The sequence below is a fragment of the Scyliorhinus canicula genome, chromosome 8, assembly GCF_902713615.1.
Source record: "Scyliorhinus canicula chromosome 8, sScyCan1.1, whole genome shotgun sequence".
Taxonomy (NCBI): domain Eukaryota; kingdom Metazoa; phylum Chordata; class Chondrichthyes; order Carcharhiniformes; family Scyliorhinidae; genus Scyliorhinus; species Scyliorhinus canicula.
The window spans coordinates 24,051,614-24,070,607 of NC_052153.1; the positions used below are offsets into that span (position 1 = coordinate 24,051,614).

At 44.1% G+C, this 18,994-nt stretch overlaps 1 protein-coding gene across 48 annotated transcripts in view; it reads right to left on the reverse strand.

Moving 5' to 3' along the window:
- The window catches only part of LOC119970160 (receptor-type tyrosine-protein phosphatase delta), a 2,903,826-nt gene that overhangs the window by 232,456 nt on the left and 2,652,376 nt on the right, over nt 1–18,994 (reverse strand). For 16 of the 48 annotated variants that reach the window (XM_038804277.1, XM_038804271.1, XM_038804276.1 and 13 more), the window contains 7 exons: nt 9,942–10,127; nt 8,827–8,835; nt 8,205–8,222; nt 6,565–6,675; nt 5,269–5,280; nt 3,173–3,442; nt 1,461–2,042 (listed from right to left, as the gene is read on the reverse strand). In XM_038804277.1, coding sequence (XP_038660205.1) covers nt 1,461–2,042; nt 3,173–3,442; nt 5,269–5,280; nt 6,565–6,675; nt 8,205–8,222; nt 8,827–8,835; nt 9,942–10,127 — 1,188 coding nt within the window. The remainder of the gene's footprint in view (nt 1–1,460; nt 2,043–3,172; nt 3,443–5,268; nt 5,281–6,564; nt 6,676–8,204; nt 8,223–8,826; nt 8,836–9,941; nt 10,128–18,994) is intronic. The other 32 variants (XM_038804286.1, XM_038804284.1, XM_038804298.1 and 29 more) reach the window with 7 other exon arrangements.

Here is an 18,994-nt window from a genome sequence, read left to right on the forward strand (position 1 = left end):
CCCTTAATTGTAAAAAATTAATTGGGTACTCTAAATTTATAAATAAAAAACGTAGTATCTTCCATAGTCTGTCTTATTGCTGATTGGACCATTTGTGCATGAATGTTGCTGGGAAGTTTGCTAATAACTAGGAGCAGGATTAGGCAGTTTAGTCCCTCGAGCCCACTCTGCCATTCAATATGATCATGGCTGATTTCACCTCGGCCTCAACTCCATTTAGCCACCCGTTCTCCCTAACCCTTCAAGCCATTACTATTTAAAACTCTGCCTGTCTCCTCCTTAAATTTGCTCAATGACCCATCACTGCACTCTGGGATAGTGAATTCACAGATTCACAACCCTTTGAGAGATGTAGGGCGCGATTCTCCGCAAATGTGGCGAGTCGTAAAGGCTGCCGTGAAACTGGCCGTGTTTCACGGCAGCCTCCGCGCCCCCTCCCGGGACCCGATTCTCCCTCCCAGGCGGGGCTACCAGCGGGACCCCGTGAAGCACGGCATTGCGGGCTTAGCGACTGTCGCTAAGTCCGCGCGCCAAGTGTCACGCCGGCTGACGCGCACGATGACGTCAGTCGCGCATGCGCGGGTTGGATGGCTCCAACCTGCGCATGCGCGGATGACGTCATCATGCAGACGCATCAAACCCGCGCATGCGCGGGCCGTCATGCCCCTCAGCCGCCCCGCGGAAGAACAAATAGTGCGCGGGTATCGGACCTGCTGCCCGCGATCGATACCCACCGATCGCAGGCCCATGCCACCCTTGGCACGGCCGTGGTGCGGCCGTGCCAATCGGTGCCATGGTTGTCCGGGACGGGCACTTTGCGGCCGTTTTCACGAACGCTAAAAGCAGGTGTGATCGCGGCCGTGAAAATGGCCGCAAACTCCGCGATATTCGGCCCATCGGCCTGCGGCGAATCGCTGTTCGCCGTAAAAAACGGCGAGCAGCGATTCGTGCCGGGGGCGGCCGGGGGGGGGGGGGGGGGGGGGGACAATAGCGGTAGGCCGTGAAAATTGTCGGGAAGGCCCTCACGCTATTCTCCGACCCGTCGTGGGCAGCGGAGAATCGCGCCCGTAATTCCTCCTCATCTCTGTTTAAATCTGCTACCCCTTATCCTAAAACTATCACCTCTCATTCTAGATTGCGCCACAAGAGGAAACATCTGGTCTTGTCAATACTTTTTATCATCTTATAGACCCCAATTATATCTCCTTTCAATCTTCTAAACTGGAGAGAGTATCGGCCTGAGCTACTCAATCTGTCTTCATAAGACTACTGTCCAGCATCATTGGTAAACCAAACCATGTGCCACTGTAACAGAGTAGCGTGCAAACACCACACCATCAATGTATTCTTTGACAAGGTACTGTCAATAAAGAAAAATTGAGATAAAAGTATCTGACAGTTAGCAGTGGGAAAACATGAATACAAACTTCGAGAACAAAACTCTCAGGTCAGCAACTCACCTCCTTGTTGAGTTTTAACCTGTATTTCAGGTGAATGTGGTCCATCCCCAACTGAAGTGAAAGCCAGCACACGGACGGTGTAAGTTGTTTCCGGGGTCAAGTTCGCAATCGTTGTCAGCATACTGTCATCTACATTATGCTTCTGCCAGTTGTTAATGTGCTGTTGGGGATCCATAGTGTAATAAACTCTGTATCCACGGATCTGACCATTGGCCTCCTCTGGCTCCTCCCACTGAATTAACATGGTGGTGGTGCTGAGCATGCGTGCTTGTACAGAACGAGGTGGGCTAGAAGGGGCCTGCTCGCCAGTCCGTGTTTCTACTGGTTCACTTGGCGGCCCTTGCCCAATATTATTCACCGCTATTACTCTGAATTCATAATCTGAGTAAGGGCTTAGTCCTCCAACACTGTACCGTGTTGTAGCTACCCCATCAATCTCTTGAAATGGCGCATCTGAATACTTGGGCTTGTGCTGTACAATATAGTGAGCCACGGGCTCTGGGTTCCCCGAGTCCCAAGTCAATGTGACACTTGTTGCTGTGGTTTCAGTTACGACAGGGGTGCCTGGGGGTTTTGGCAAAGCTAAAAACAAAGATAAAAACATGATATAAGTACAGTTCAGGTAAAAATGTAGATATGTTAATATTTTTATCTGTACAGTTAAATAGTGTTCATCTACCCTACAACACAAAAGAGATGCTTTGACATTAGATGTTTAATGCTGTAATTAAGTTGCAATTATTATCACATGATTACATTATTAAAAGAATTAGCAACATTTGATTGGAACATACTGGAGAGTATAATGTGCTATTTTGATAATAGTTTGAATTATCCATGACCACTGATTACGCCCAACAAAGATGCTACAACTCTATCTACGCAGTTTATTATGCATGCCGATTGCACGGGAAGTTCAAACGACTGACACCGCGATTTAAATCATAAACTTTGGATGATTCTGACCATTTTCCCGTAATAATTACGAAGAAAAGGTTAGAATTAAAAGCACTTCTAAATTCTGGGTAATTTTAATACTCATGGACTCCCGCACAGGACCAACCCCAACTCCCCACAGGACCCCTGGACTAACGCCCCAGCCGCGACTGGTCCCCCAGCACCCTCCTGCCCGCCCTACCCCACCGATCACCCTTGCCTCTCCTCTGCAACTGCACCCCGACTACACCCACACCCCACGACTACCTCCCCAACACCCGACTGCCCTCTCCACCTTCTGACTACCCTTGACCCTCCCCTCTTCACTGAACACCATCGCTCTGACCACACGGAAACCCCCCCACCCCCCCAAGAGCACCTGACCCTCCCTTCGACTGACCACGTCCCAGTGAACCAACCCCTCGCTGCCCATTCCCACTGACCACTCCCCATCCTACCCACTTACCTTACAAACATACCCTCGCTCTGGCTTCTCAACGTGACTGGACCTTTAAACCTATCTGCTTTGCGGCTGCTAATGCTGCAAAATAAAGGGTTCCCAACTCAGCTGCCCTTGACACAGGCTCTCAGGAAGCTGAACCTGCTGCACCGCACCTATCCCACCTCAGCCTGAGTCGGAATGTCGAGCAATAAAGGAGTGGCTTCATTTTAAGGCAAGTAACTAGAAGTGGAGTGGCAATCTGACTCTGACTGCCACTCCCCGGCACATGAGGTTTATTTCAGGCCTACGATTTTAAAAAGTAATTATTATTCACCTTTAACAGTGACCTCAGAAAATGCTTCTATGACTCCAAGTGTCGACATGGCAACACATGTATAATTTGCAGACTCTCTGACATTGTTCAGCTCCAGAACATTTCGTCCAATTGGCATGTCGTCCTCGGGAGTCAAGTCTTCTGCTCCCAGCATCCATTTCACATAAGGCATTGGGGAACCCACAGCAACACAGGTTATATTGACGCTTCCACCAGGCATGATCTCGTGACTTGTCGGAGGGATAGAGAATCTCGGTGGGACACGCCGAACTGTAACAAAACACAAAAAGGTAATAACATGTACAAAAACAGGGCTTCGTCCACATACAATATGCACAACATGCATTCTACAGTACGCTTGTTTCAAAATAGAGCTACATTATATAGTTGACATTAAACACCAGCTAGTGGTTTGTAAAATAACTAATTTTTATAGAATTTTTCAATTATGTTTGCATCAGTTCTAATCTTACATCAGTTTAGATCAAACCTATCAGGTTCCCACATATGGACTAAACTACAGACTAACAATACACAAACACCATGCAGAAGATATATTAATAAATGTGCACAGAAGAAAGGACTGGAGGATCAACAGCATGCTTGAGTTGAGTACAAAACCAACTTCAATGCTGCGTACTTGCAGTTGATGTGAGTAAATGTGCTTGACCACATTGTCACATCAGAGCCCTGGTACACGTCATCTACAGTACATTGAAAGTGCAACTCGTTTGCTTTCAGACTCAGTCAAAGTGGATGCAGCTTCAAGACCTCACACTAACATGTAAACATATATGCACATCAGAAAACAAGGCAAAGCCTGGTACTTTAACTGGGGGTCTGGTCATGCAAGCAAGCATATGGCTGACTAATATACCACCATGCTGAAGACAATTTAGGAAGGGGACAGGGAAAACATTAAAGAAATGAAACAAAAAGCAAAGTAAAACAAAATCAATGTTGAAAATATAGTCCAAGATCTAAGGGGATTGGGGAGGAACGGAAGGAACTTCGCAGGCGCATATTAGAGTATGCTAGCACTGTAGTATTACATTTTAAATCTAAAGTGGGGAAAGTCAGGCCATGAAGCAAGGTTTTGCTATCAGCATTCATAGGGACTATGCAGTCACATTGAGCAGAAGCTAATGCAAGCCACATTAACAAGTTAGTGTTATTTGCACTCTGTATTACTGCAAATAGGTCATGTAATCAGTTAAAACGTATAGCACTTAAGCACAGTTATGAGACTGGACCACACACACAGGGAACAAAAGACTGAAAGTTTAAGAAAGCATTATATAATCAGTGTTCCTGCTTAGTATACACATTAAGATTTGCTCAAATGTCTGTGTCATTGAACTTGGTTAAATGTGCAACATTGTAGATTGAGCCGGCTGTGTAATTCACTAGCATAGTCGAAGGAGACAGTTCAAACCAGATAAAATATTGGAAAAGAAACATTGTCACATAAATGTGAGACTAAATATCTCATAGAGCCCGTGCCCAGATTGATTAACTTTGCAATATACAAGAGCTGTTAAGAAAAATATATGCTGCAAAGGTTTTTTTTTTTTAGCAGTGACCCATTATGACCTTGTGAGCAATGATGGTTGTCAGCGTGGGTAAGGGAACAAGCAATCTCTAGACAAGGAGCAAGACAGTGTAAAACAAAAGCGGTAAGCAGCCAGTATTAATATAGAATTTGCAGGACAAGGGAATGTAATCTATTTCTATAGAAAACAGAAACTGAACAAGAAGTCTATTCATGCTTTTGGAAGATTTGTACTAAATAAATAGCACAATACTCCGAATTTAGTAGGTTTCTCTGAGGAACCGGCATCAGTGAGAATAACAGAGCAGGAACACTGACCAGTTTAGCAGACCACAGCTTGCCATGCGTCCCAATACATATTGGCTTCCAACATGCACCACTGTCTGATCCCGTAAGCGCACAAGTGCCAGCAGCCATGACCGGAGCATTATATAAGGCATAGCATTAATCAAAGGCCACAATGCAGCTTCATTCATTTCAGATTTTTTCTGGCTATTTCAATCACTATTTTTTAAGGTGGGTAAAAAGTAAAAAACACACCAACCTTCTCGCAGCTCTGAGGGATGTAGGGGGTTTGATGCAGAACACAATGAAATGAGGAAAGGAGAAAAACAAGGGAAACACAGAGAGAGTAAAAAGGCCGTATCAAGGCTTTCAACTGCTACTAGTACATTTTATCTCGCTCTGATTAAGCCTTCCTACCTCAACTTCCAAAATCGCCATTTGTTTGACATTACGATGGTGATAAGAGCTACAACTAGCATCGTTTTGAAATTTTCAGTCCATTTGAATGCAAAAAAAAATTCACCCTCCCTAATGCGAGGGTTAACGCCATTACCTAGAAATTAAGATCACTTGGCTTTCTGGATAGCTTGCAACCATCAAGTCCTCCGCTGATAAAGATGGAAAAGGAAATAAAAGCAGGGGAGAAAGATTCCAAGAAGAAGCTAGTTTTAGCCTAGGAGCATCTACACTGCAGTAATGAGCTCAAAGCTGTTAAATTCACTCCGATTTTTTGTCCCCTTTTGGCTCTGTAATTTTTTTTAAAGTATTAAAATCATATTTTTGTACCATCCCCTAGACAGTCCTCGATTACACTTCTTATCTGGAAAATTATTGAAAAGATTCACTGTGCTTATTCCATGGATTTGATAAATGCTACAAATGGAGAGACACTCAGATCGAAGTGTTCAAAGGATACTTTTGTCAACAGTTTCAAAAACCACATTCTGACTTTTGTGGGCTAATTTTGGCATCTTGAAACAATTCAGGCTGAAAACAGGACAGCTTTCAAACCCCGTTCATTACTGGAGTGGCAGGGATTTTTCGGGTTTTGCCATAATACGTAAAGAAGAAAAAGAAAAAGAATCAATTGTGCTCTGCTTGTTTTTGTTTGTGAAGGCAGTGAGTGATCTGCACACTTCCATCCCCTTGCATCTCAGGCTTCAAGTGCATATATACACATACCCCAGTGCTTGGAGTTACTTGTTGCTGATTAGTAGCACGCCAAGCAATCAAGTCAAGACAAAGTTAAATGAAACAGGAAGAGTTAAAAAAAAAGTAAAGCACAAATTTAAATCAATGCAAAAGAAAAGGAAGTTAAAATGTAAAAAAAAGTTATACTTACAAACCCATCACACAGGATAGATTGGGCTCAAGCGTGCATTTTTAAAAAACAAATCACTGTACCTTTTAATTCTATTAGATTTTGTTTGTGCATTAATAAGCCAACTAGAGTAGATTCTTCTGTTCCCTAGTGCAGTAACTTTTTACAATTAAATATGCTTCCAATGCCCTGAGTCTTTCTGAATAGTGGATGCCAGGGTTTGGTTTTTCCTACCTCTCACATATAGATTGGCAGGAGCAGAATAACGTGTACCAGCACTGTTGGTTGCCACACACTCATATTTCCCTTGGTCTGATTCTTCACTGTTATCTATTTGGAGGGCACCTGTATGGGAGAGAGAAAAAGACATGTGCGCAGAAAATCGTTAGGGGCTGTCTTATCATTTTAGTCCTTTTATTCATTTTTTTTTCCAAATCCTTTCAACATCATGAAAGGACTTGTCTGCGAAGCTCCATTCAGCGTCGAGTCATTGCTTTGCTAGGGTGAGCAGACAGAGTGGATGTGATGGGTAAAGTTAGTGAAGGACAGTTTTCACACCATCAAAACCAGCAGGAGCTCTTTATTTTTTTTTCACAACGAAATCCTGCTCTGGGAAATTCACTGGTCAATGGTTGGGTGAGGTTGCTTCAAAGGAGCAAGGCTTTTGGGTAAAATAAAAGAGTTAACATTAAAAAAGTCACCACAAAGATTCGGAAATGTCGAAAAAGGCAGACACGTTCTCAAGAAACATTTTCTTCAGAGTTCAGTCAAAAATGTGCAGCAAAAACACAAAAAGCTGCTCAAAGTGAAAAAAAAAAAGAATTTTGGTTAGTTAGGCATAATCTCTCAAGATACTGTTCAAAAGACCTTCTTAAAAAGTAACTCTTGCTACACATGCAACCTTGTAGGACATAAATGTAATTATTGTGCAACTTACAATCTTTCAGACCCTTTTGCTGAAAAATAAAAATACATAAGAGTAAATTGGATCAGTAAAGAAAAACTTACACTTCCTCTTAATGTAAAGTGGTGGCCCAAGCCAATTGGAAAGAACAACCAACCTCTGCCGCAGGACCCTCTAGGGCCCCAAGACACGAAAAAATCCACAAGTGGGATTAGTAGTTTAGTGTCTGCCCACAAAATGCAAGAAAAAAAAATCCAAAATTATTGTCTGTGTTTGCACGATGTGTTAAAAAGGAAAAAAAAAAATTAGCGGCACCATCTTCACCACTGCCTCAAAACGTTCACTGGGAGCTTCCGGCTTGCGAGTCTTGAAGAAGGAGATCCGCTTGAAAAACTCGAAAGGAGCAAATCCATGAAAAAGTTTTTTATTTGTTGAAAAGGTGTAACTGGATAAGGAGTGTTTGAAAAGTGCGAGCTTGAAGAAGGGAAAAAGAAAAAGTGAAGAAAAATGACAAAACTCGTTCCTTGAGGGAGGGGGAGAGGGTAAAAAGCTGGCAAAAAGAAAAATTATTATTCAAGTCTTTTTGCAGGTGCTCCACAGACCATGTGATCTTACGGCCAAGATCAAGAACCAGCTACGCAGGTCATGTTTGAGAAAGGGAAAGGGGAGTAAGTTTATCCTGAGTTTCTAGTAATTTATATATAAAAAAAGAGGGAAAAATGATACGCTGTGACTGGATATGGACAAAGGACAATGATATGCGGTCTCTTAAGCATATCAGAAACAAAATCCTTTACATCCAAAACAAAAAAAAAAGCAGACACAACAAGGAACATCATTGAACTGAAAACAAACTGGACAAAGCAAAACAGGAAAGAATGGACATCTTTACATGACAAACATGAGAGATATGAAAGGACAGAAGAAATGAGGAGGATCAATTCTGTGAACGTTAGTTCAGCACTCTTACCTCGTATTGGTGTACCACCTGGGTGGATAATATGAATGCAAATAAGATTAGAAAGAAGAAGCATTAGTACGAGAAGAAGGAGGCTAGGGCTTTGGAAGATAAAATCAAATTAGATTTACAGAATAAAGGTCTAGAAAGAAGCTGAATTACTGTATTGGTAAACAGGATTATATTAGATAGTATTAGGTTAGTAAAGTAAGTTGTACCATAAGGACAATGTCCACTGTTGGCAACATTGCCTCTGCCAGAGCAGAAAATTGACAGTGAAGTCTTAGGAGATTGGTCACAAGGGTTAGATACAATAGTGTTTGACAGCCTAGAACCCTTAACATATTTAAAACTGTTTAAGCAAATATCGGAAATACTGTAGGCTTGGTGGATATAACTACTACAGTTTAGGTTGGATTACGGTATCTATTCAACTACATCTAAAGTGAAGTTTGTGTATCAAGTTTTGCCGACAGGTATATCTTACTGCTGATAGCACTTGTTTTTGTGGAAGTGTGTGCCACTATGGAGAGATCCAGTGACTACACTAACTGTTAGTAAAATGCATGCCATGCATTTTAATCTGAATATGGAATTAGTGGGGGTGAAGTGCGCTTCAGAACTAAGCACTTACCAAAGGATTCTGGAGATTTAACACGGAAAGAAGAAAGACAGCATAAAAATATTATTATATTCCTTATAATTTGGCACAAATTTTCAGAATTAAAGCTTTAAAACTATATCATCTACTTGACAGGTGAAAATTAATCTTAATTCACATTAACAGGTTAATTTACACAATTGTGCTGACAACAAGCAAAGAGGCAGTTAACAAGACGACTTAAACATCACAGGACAGGTCAAAGCTGAGAATCCTGGTAACACAGGTGATCAAACATCTCAGTATAGAAATAGTTACTATTGTGAATGCAAACAGGTACTTACAAGACTATCAGTGGGCACTAGCAAATGTTTAGCACGTCACTTAATAAATTGAGGTTCAGATAAAGCTCAACTACCAGCTATAGCAAAAGAAGAAGCTAGGGGAGGCAGATAAAGAATATTGAAGATATTTCAAGGGAGGCCATGGTCAAAGATAGCAGAAAAAGCTAGATTCTACACGAAAAGCAGGCTTCTGTACATCCTGATATTTAGACTGGAAGGCTTTAGTGCGTACACACTACTGTGGCTAAATGGAAAAATGATTCAGGAGCAAAAATCAAACATCAACTTTAGTCAGTCTCCAAAGATCTCATTGTATAATAAGGTGTGGAAAAAAATGTACAGTACACTTTGTCAATGAGAGGGAACAAAACAGCTGTCTATTCTTTGTTAGGTTAAAAAAATGTAGAGAAGACAGTACAAAATACAGTTTCTTGGTTTTAGTTTTTATTTTAGTTTGAAGATTGGTTTTAAAAGGCTTAAAACCATTTGGTTCTCCTTGCACTTCTGAATGAAGCCCAATGTTTTGAATTTAATCAGTAAAAAAAAAGAAAAAAAGAAACAAAAAAACGAGGAAATGGATCTGTTAAGTACTGCTGAAAGCAGATTTAAAAAATCATCAAAAGTACAGTCACAGCAGTGAGCAATATGGAATTAACAGAAGCTGCACACACAAGACACTGGAACAGGCTATGGCAACATCACAGACATGAACAACACACCAAAGTACACATAAAGAGGATAGGAATAGAAAATTTTTTACCTACAAAACAAATCTACCACGTGGTAACAGTAACAAGACCCTACCTGACCGTAGCTGTTTGATGCGTCCAGTGCTGCTTGTGTCAACAGGTAAGAAGTCTTTAAACCAAGTAATTTCTGGATCTGGGTTACCACTCGCTGCGCACAACATGGTGGCTGTGCGCGTTCGTTCTACCACCTTCAACTGAGGGCCCATATCTATTGTGGGATAACCCACAGGAAGCTGATCCTCTGAAAGAAAGGACAACAGAAGAGTCACATCCATGTGTCAATTAATAACCCAGCATCACAAAAAAATGCCAAAGAGCTCTGGTCAATATATGACCACAACTCCATGTTTAAAAAAAATATATTTTTATTGATCTTTTGTCATTTTCTACCAAAATATACACAAAATACAAAATATCCAAACAACAACAGTAAACTAAAAGAACGAAAACAATAATCCAGCGAACTCAACCTCCCCTCCCCCCCACCTCCATTGCTCCCCTCCAACAGTAGACAGCAACCTTAATTCCTTAAAATACAATTTAACAATTGCCATCTTTGGCAAATCCCTTCAAACGAAACCCTCGCAGTGCATTTGACCTTCTCGAGATGCTCAGAGAGATCTAGGTGTACAGGTCCACAGGTCACTGAAAGGGGCAACACAGGTGGAGAAGGTAGTCAAGAAGGCTTACGGCATGCTTGCCTTCATTGGCCGGGGCATTGAGTATAAGAATTGGCAAGTCATGTTGCAGCTGAATAGAACATTAGTTAGGCCACACTTGGAGTATAGTATTCAATTCTGATTACCACACTACCAGAAGGATGTGGAGGCTTTAGAGAGAGTGCAGAAGAGATTTACCAGGATGTTGCCTGGTATGGAGGGCATTAGCTATGAGGATCGGTTGAATAAACTCAGTTTGTTCTCACTGGAACGACGGAGGTTGAGGGGCGACCTGATAGAGATCTTTAAAATTATGAGGGGCATAGACAGAGTGGATATTCAGAGGCTTTTCCCCAGGGTAGAGGGGTCAATTACTAGGGGGCATCGGTTTAAGGCTTAGAGGAGACGTACGAGGCAATCTTTTACACAGAGGGTAGTGGGTGCCTGGAACTCGCTGCCGGAGGAGGTGGTGGAAGCAGGGACGATTGTGACATTTAAGGGGCATCTTGACAACTACATGAATAGGATGGGAATAGAGGGATACGGACCCAGGAAGTGTAGAAGCTTTTAGTTTAGACGGGCAGCATGGTCGGCACGGGCTTGGAGAGTCGAAGGGTCTGTTCCTGTGCTGTACTTTTCTTGTTCTTTGTTGTTCTTTGTTCCTAGCCACGCCGAAATGAGATGGCGTCCCCAGCCTCCAAATCATCAGGATTCCCCTCTGAGCAACAAGCGAGGCGAAGGCCAGGATATCTGTCCCTGTCGCCATCCGTAGCGCCGGCAGGTCCGATACCCCAAATATAGCCACTAAAGGACAGGGCTCCAGCTCAATGTTCAAGTGGCACTGCAAAGGTGCCCAGCTGGCACTGTGAGCTAGCAGGGCACTGCTGGCAGTTTTCCTGGTATCAAGCCTGGGGATGCACTGCCCATGTGAGGTGGGCTGCGGGGTGGGGGTTGGCTCACAAGGACCCTTATGGGCGCTTTAGGGGTGTCCAGGGGTCGTGTTGAAAGATCGGGACAATCTCCTCCCACTCTTCCTCAGTGCAGGAAACTGGACTAAGTGCTGCCTCCGTGGGGCATATAGATAGAGTGGACGTTCAGAGACTATTTCCTCGGGTGGATGTAGCAGTTACAAGGGGGCGTAACTATAAGGTTCAGGGTGGGAGATATAGGAGGGATGTCCGAGGTAGGTTCTTTACTCAGAGAGTGGTTAGGGTGTGGAATGGACTTCCTGCTGTGATAGTGGAGTCGGACACTTTAGGAACTTTCAAGCGGTTATTGGATAGGCACATGGAGCACACCAGAATGACAGGGAGTGGGATAGCTTGATCTTGGTTTCGGCCAAGGCTCGGCACAACATCGAGGGCCGAAGGGCCTGTTCTGTGCTGTACTGTTCTATGCTCTATGAACCAGATTGCAAATTAGATATTGCGGTGTTTCTCGGTGCTGTGAGCACCAGACAAAACTCGGCTAAACACGCTCAACATGGAACTCTGTTGCAATTCGGTTCGATCGCGCTCTCACTCACTCCAGCCCCTTTCCCTTCCACCCGCAAATGTGACATCCAACTTTTACCAGCTGGAACAGGCGGTTGCCACCAATGGGGGCCAAAAGTGATACTGACCCCAACTTGAACTGCTGATGGAGTTGCCTCCATATTTTTAAAGCAGAGACAATCACCGGATTTGCCGAATAATTTGCCGGAGCAAATGGAAGAGACGCCATCACCAGCACCACAATGCCGTGTTGAATGTCAATTCAATATTATTGTAACATCTCATGTGGAATGTTCCCAATATGAAGTACAGCATGATGAGCTGAAAATATATATATATATATATCCTGTGTAATCTTTGATTCGAACCACTGAAATATCCCATAACCTACTGCATTAATAGAAGCCCATGTGAAAACAGAGCTGTGGCATATACACCTGGACAATTAAATGTTTTCTAAATAGAGTTTCAGTACTTTACGACATAGAGTGTCATGGGTTTTACCAATAGCACAGTAAGAAGTCTTACAACACCAGGTTAAAGTCCAACAGGTTTGTTTCAAACACGAGCTTTCGGAGCACGGCTCCTTCTTCACCTGAAGAAGGAGCCGTGCTCCGAAAGCTCGTGTTTGAAACAAACCTGTTGGACTTTAACCTGGTGTTGTAAGACTTCTTACTGTGCTCACCCCAGTCCAACGCCGGCATCTCCACATCATGTTTACCAATAGCGGCATAGAGTACAAAACCGAGGAAATTATGCTGATCGTAAATAAGACACGACTTAGCTCTCAGCTGGAATATTGTGTACAGTTCTGAGCGCCATATGATAGAAAGGATGTGAACGCGGTGGAGAGAGTGCAGGAGAGGTTGACAAGAATGGTTCCAGGGATGAAAAACTTCAACTGTGAGGATAGATCAGGAAGGTTTGGAGAGAAGGCAGCCAAGAGATTTGATAGAGATGTTCAAAATCACAAAGGCGCTGGATAGAGTAGACAGGGGGAACCTGGTCTCACTCATACAAGGATCAATAATGAGAAGGCACAGATTTAAAGTGATTTACAAATGAGGGCCGGGATTCTCCCCTACCCGGCGGGGCGGGGGGTCCCGGCGGGATGGAGTGGCGTGAACCACTCCTGCGTCAGGCTGCTCCAAAGGTGCGGAATTCTCCACACCTTTGGGGGCTAGGCCCATCGCGTGCCGGAGAATAGGCGCAGGGGGCATGCCGATCGGCGCGGCGCGATTCCCGCCCCAGCCAATTCCCGGGTGGCGGGGAATTTCTGCCACAGCGGAGGTGTGATTTTCGGCGGCCCCGGGCGATTCTCCGACCCTGCGTGGGGTCGGAGAATTTTGCCCGTGACATGAGAAAAAATTTTCTCGCACAGCAAGTGCTTTGAGTTGGAATGTGTTGGAGCCAGGTTCACTCGAGGCATTCAACGGAGCATTAGATGATTATCTGAATAGAAATGAGTAAGGGAATGGGGAAAAGACAAGAGAATGGCACGATGTTATGATGCTCATATGGAGAGCTGGTGCAGGCACGATGGATTGTTAGTGCAGCGTAACAATTCTGTGATTCGATGACTATTCGAAGGAGTTTGACAGCAATAAATTATACAAGTTGATGCTTTACATACACAATGGAAACAATGGAAACAAGGAGGACACTTCTGTTGTGACCCCCTGGGCTAGTGTACAGTCAATTCCAGAGTTGCAACACAATGGGAATTACAATCACCAGGTTTGTAAATTTAAACACAATTAACTTTTATTAATAAGAAAAACTATGATTAAACATGCAGCAAATACAACTGGTCAATTATCTAAATCCTCAACCCCCCCCCCCCCCGCCCCACTCATTTAACTGATCCCACTTCTACATACAAGACAAACAATCCAAAGGAAAAAGAGGGGTGTAAAATAATGATGAAAGTAGAAAGGTAAGAGTCTTTGTTACAGATGGACCTCTTCCAACACACCTTTCTTCAATCTAGGTCTTCTGTTAAACGTTTTCCTTTTCAGCCTGTAATGGTTTTCACTGCAGATTCATCCAGGGTCCCTTCAGGTTCAGAAACCAGCAGATAGGCAGTATTTCTGGAAAATTTCTGGAGAGCGAGACAGACAGACACTCACAGCCACCCCCCTCTCAGAGTCTAGGATCCGATTGTCCTTTCCTTGGTTCTCTGAAAAGGGCAGGTTCCAATCACCCCAAATTCCATGTTTATACACTTAAGTGCTTATCTTTGACAGTGATTGTGATGCCCAATCCCTCCTCATCTTCTTTGCAATCTTCACGGTCAGCAAACCACGCCATGAATCGCCTCTCCTTCAAAGTCCAGCTTGGTGGGACCACCCTGCACGGTGGCGCAGTGGGTTAGCACTGTGGCCTCACGGCGCCGAGGTCCCAGGTTCAATCCCAGCTCTGGGTAACTGTCCGTGTGGAGTTTGCACATTCTCCCTGTGTTTGCGTGGGTTTCGCCCCCACAACCCAAAAATGTGCAGGATAGATGGATTGGCCATGCTAAATTGCCCCTTAATTGGAAAAAAAAAGGAATTGGGTATTCTAACTTTTAAAAAGAAAGGAAGGAGATTCTCCGGCACTGCTTTATTTTGCTGGTCTCCGCACCATTACCCGTGGAAACCTTGAGGATTGTCCATGTTCTTTTCTTCTATATGTTGGAGCTTGGCAACATCATCCAAAGACAAGGGGGTCAGATTCCACGTGCACACTGATGGCACCCACTTCCATTAATCACTATGCTGTGTCAACCCTACTATGTGCAGTCATACTGTTTAACAATGTCTGGTCTTGGAATTGCTGTGATTTTCTCCAGTTAAAACAGAGCTGCCACCTTTGACCAAAGCAGCGCAACATTCCCTGATCACATTCTCAAATCCCTATATCACAAGCCTTCAAAAGAAGAACGCACTGCAACTAAACAATAAGTTAAATTTAAGAGCTAAACCATTCAAGCTGATTTAACCCTAAAATGATCAACAATGCTAATCTTTATTAGTGTCACAAGTAGACTCACATTAACACTGCAATGAAGTAATTGTAAAAATCCCCTAGTCGCTAAACTCTGGTGCCCAGTCAGGTACACAGAGGGAGAATTCAGAATGTCCAAATCACCTATCAGCACATCTTTGAGGACTTGTGGGAAGAAACTGGAGCGCACGGAGGAAACCCACGCAGACACGGGGAGAACGTGCAGATTCCGCTCAGACAGTGGCCCAAGCGGGAATCGAACCCGGGTCCATAGCTCTGTGAAGCAACAGTGCTATCCACTGTGCTAGCGTAAGCAACACAAACTGGGGCAAAACAAAAGCGTCTTGCAGCCACAGATTATAGTCAAGTGTGAGATGATTTTCTTTTTCCCCTCAACCCAAAAGGCTCTCCAATGAATTGTATTTCAAAGTGTTTACAGATAGCCACCATTTTGAAAGAGCCGTGTGAAGCAGTTAGGCAGGCTGAAGACTGAAGACAGAAAGGAGAGGCTCGACAGTCAGCGAAGGACTGGCTTCAGATGACAAAGGGTCACTCCGTGATTCATTGACACCTCCCTGGAGGTGTTCCTGCAGGCAGAGATTGGGCAGGCGTACGATTTGCAGCAGACAGGAGGAGGAAACCAGAAAGCCTGACCAAGAAGACGCGGCTAGAGATGGCAGACACAGAGGGCGGGATTTTCTGCGGCCGGTTTCGCTGCAGGGGAGGAAAGAGTCAATATTCCCTCGTATTTACGTTAGAATTGGGTTTCAAAAGTTTAACAGATTGCTGGCCTATTATTATTTAATAGGTGTTATGGTCAATGTCTCTTGGCTCTTGGCTATAAATGCGACTTTGATGATCACATTTTGAAATCCTGAGGGACTGACCTTGAGGATAACTGACAAGATTTAACTTGTGCGACAACAGAACCACTTCAGTGCGTTCACGTGACCGGTACTTGTCTCAAATAGTGTAGCTTTTTTTAAGGCTTGAGCAATGTTAAAGTGCTTAAGAGACAGTTTTCATTTTTGAAAATATTCTACTGTGAATAGAACAATGGTAATATGCATTGCTTGCTAAATGGGAACAGCACTAACACAGGCCTTTTTAAAATAAGAGCAGTTCAATTAGAAAAGGCCTTCCTCCTTTCTCACAGATTCTCTTTGTATTTAATAACTTTGTTATATTTTCCTGAGAAACATCATGAATACAGGCTTCAGTCTGAGAGACAGTCAGTGTGAAATAACAGCCATGTTGTGGGAAGGCAAATGCAATTCATAAATACAAGTTTAATTACAATTTGTAACTTGGCCTGTATTTCGCCAGTCGGGAAGATGGGTTGTCGGAGCACACAACTGGGCAGCGGGATGTCCGACAAGATTTTGCCAGCAAGAGCCGATTAAGGGCTGGAAAGTGGAGAGTTGGCAATTAATGGTGGTTGGTGAGTCCCAATGCCAGAAGTTTACCCATAGCCACCATTTTGAAAGGGACGTGTGTAGCAGTTAGGCAGGCTGAAGACTGAAAGGAGAGGCTCGACAGTCAGCGAAGGACTGGCTTCAGATGACAAAGGGTCACTCCATGGTTCATTGACACCTCCCTGGAAGTGTTCCTGCAGGCAGAGATTGGGCAGGCGTGCGGTTTGCAGCAGACAGGAGGAGGAAACCAGAAATCCAGACCAAGAAGAGGAGGAAGCCATGGACATTGGCTGGGCCGCAACAGGGCAGCCTGTTTCTGAGGGTGACGCAGTTGTGGAAGTAACGTAGCATGAATAAAGCTGCTGGCTGCATCTATCATTCACATGGCATTGTGCGGCCTGTGGCACATGTGTGCACCTTCAACACGACTGGAAACTCCTGAGCAAGGGGAAGTACCAGGGTTTAGTTGAAGAAGTAGCTGTTGCACAACTCTATCCAGCAGGTACAGCAGCAGCGGATAAATAGCACTGGATCATGGGCCATTTTGAGAACTCAGAGGATCCACCATGACCCCAGGACTCAGCGTCACTTCATCCCAGAGCATCCTCCATCAACACAGATATACCCACATCAATGGACTTTGTTGCTTGTGTCGAATAGGTGGCACAATCTGGCGGAGTGGCATAAATAAACATAGATGCACCAAGTTGTGCATGAACAGAAACAAGAATGTTGAGTTGCATGACTTTCCCAGATCTACAGCTGGTACCTAAAGCTCAACTTCGAAAGAACATTGGCCTATTTGATGGTGACTGCTGTAGTCAAAAGCAGCAGTTGTATGTGTCCTCTGCCAGTTGTATTGTGTTTTGTGTTCTCTGCCAGTTGTATGTGTCCTCTGGGCTTCAAAAGCCATGTCTTCAGTGGATACCCCTTGTACCCCAAAATCCAGCTGTGATAACATTTGGAATGTCTACGGATGTCAGAATCATGGTAGCTTATAGGAAACTTCTTGCATCCCTTGCATGATTTGTTTACACTGGTTGCAGCCCGCTCAGACGGAGGTGGGGTGGGAGAGGGGGGCGGGGAGGGGGGAGTGTTTTTGTGGTTACAAAAACACCTCTTTGCTCTGAGGGAGCATTGATGGTCATATGAGTACAGTCTATGACTTTATACAACTAGGAAGATCTAGTCATGCTCAAGTGCCACTCAAGTGGATAGAGCTGTGAAGAAGGCCTATGGTGTGCTAGCGTTCATTAGAAGAGGGATTGAATTTAAGAGCCGTGAGGTGATAATGCAGCTGTACAAAACCTTGGTCTGGCCACATTTGGAGTACTTTGTGCAGTTCTGGTCGCCTCATTTTAGGAAGGATGTGGAAGCTTTGGAAAAGGTGCAAAGGAGATTTACCAGGATGTTGCCTGGAATGGAGAGTAGGTCATACGAGGAAAGGTTGAGGGTGCTAGGCCTTTTCTCATTAGAACGGAAAAGGATGAGGGGCGACTTGATAGAGGTTTATAAGATGATCAGGGGAATAGATAGAGTAGACAGTCAGAGACTTTTTCCCCGGGTGGAACACACCATTACAAGGGGACATAAATTTAATGGTGGAAGAAATAGAGGGGATGTCAGAGGTAGGTTCTTTACCCAGAGAGTAGTGGGGGCATGGAATGCACTGCCTGTGGAAGTAGTTGAGTCGGAAACGTTAGGGACCTTCAAGCGGCTATTGGATAGGTACATGGATTAGGGTAGAATAATGGAGTGTAGATTAACTTCTTCTTAAGGGCAGCACGGTAGCATTGTGGATAGCACAATTGCTTCACAGCTCCAGGGTCCCAAGTTCGATTTCGACTTGGGTCACTGTCTGTGTGGAGTCTGCACATCCTCCCCGTGTGTGCGTGGGTTTCCTCCGGGTACTCCGGTTTCCTCCCACAGTCCAAAGATGTGCAGGTTGGGTGGATTGGCCATGGAAAAAGTGCCCTTAGTGTCCAAAAGTCTATGATTAACCTAGGACAAAAGTTCGGCACAACATCGTGGGCCGAAGGGCCTGTTCTGTGTTGTATTTCTCTATCTCTATCTCTATCAAAAGTCGACTTCCCCCTTGGCCTGACTCTCCTGATCAATTGCAAACTTGATATATTGACCAGCCTAATGATACATGGCATCTATGTCCTCCTTTTCAGGTAGCAATGGGCCACTAGGTGTGTCATGCCAGATGACCCCCGGAACTAACCACCAGCGAAAATGTAAATGCAAATGTCACCATTATCACTACAAGCTTTGAGTGTCCCACTCTTCATTTGCATCTACTCCTGCTCTGGTATACCACACAGCTCTAACAACACTTCCTGAAGAAAGGTAACCTTTGTGGCCAATGGTCTTGAATATCTCATTTTTTTTATTCGTTCATGGCACGTAGGCTGACCTTGAGAATAACTGGCAAGATAAGGGTTGACTCTCGTTCTTCTAAACTCCAAGAAGCACAGGTCCAACCTACTCAACCTCTCCTCGTAAGAAAATCCCTCCATACACGGGATCAATCTCATGGACCTTCTCTGGACT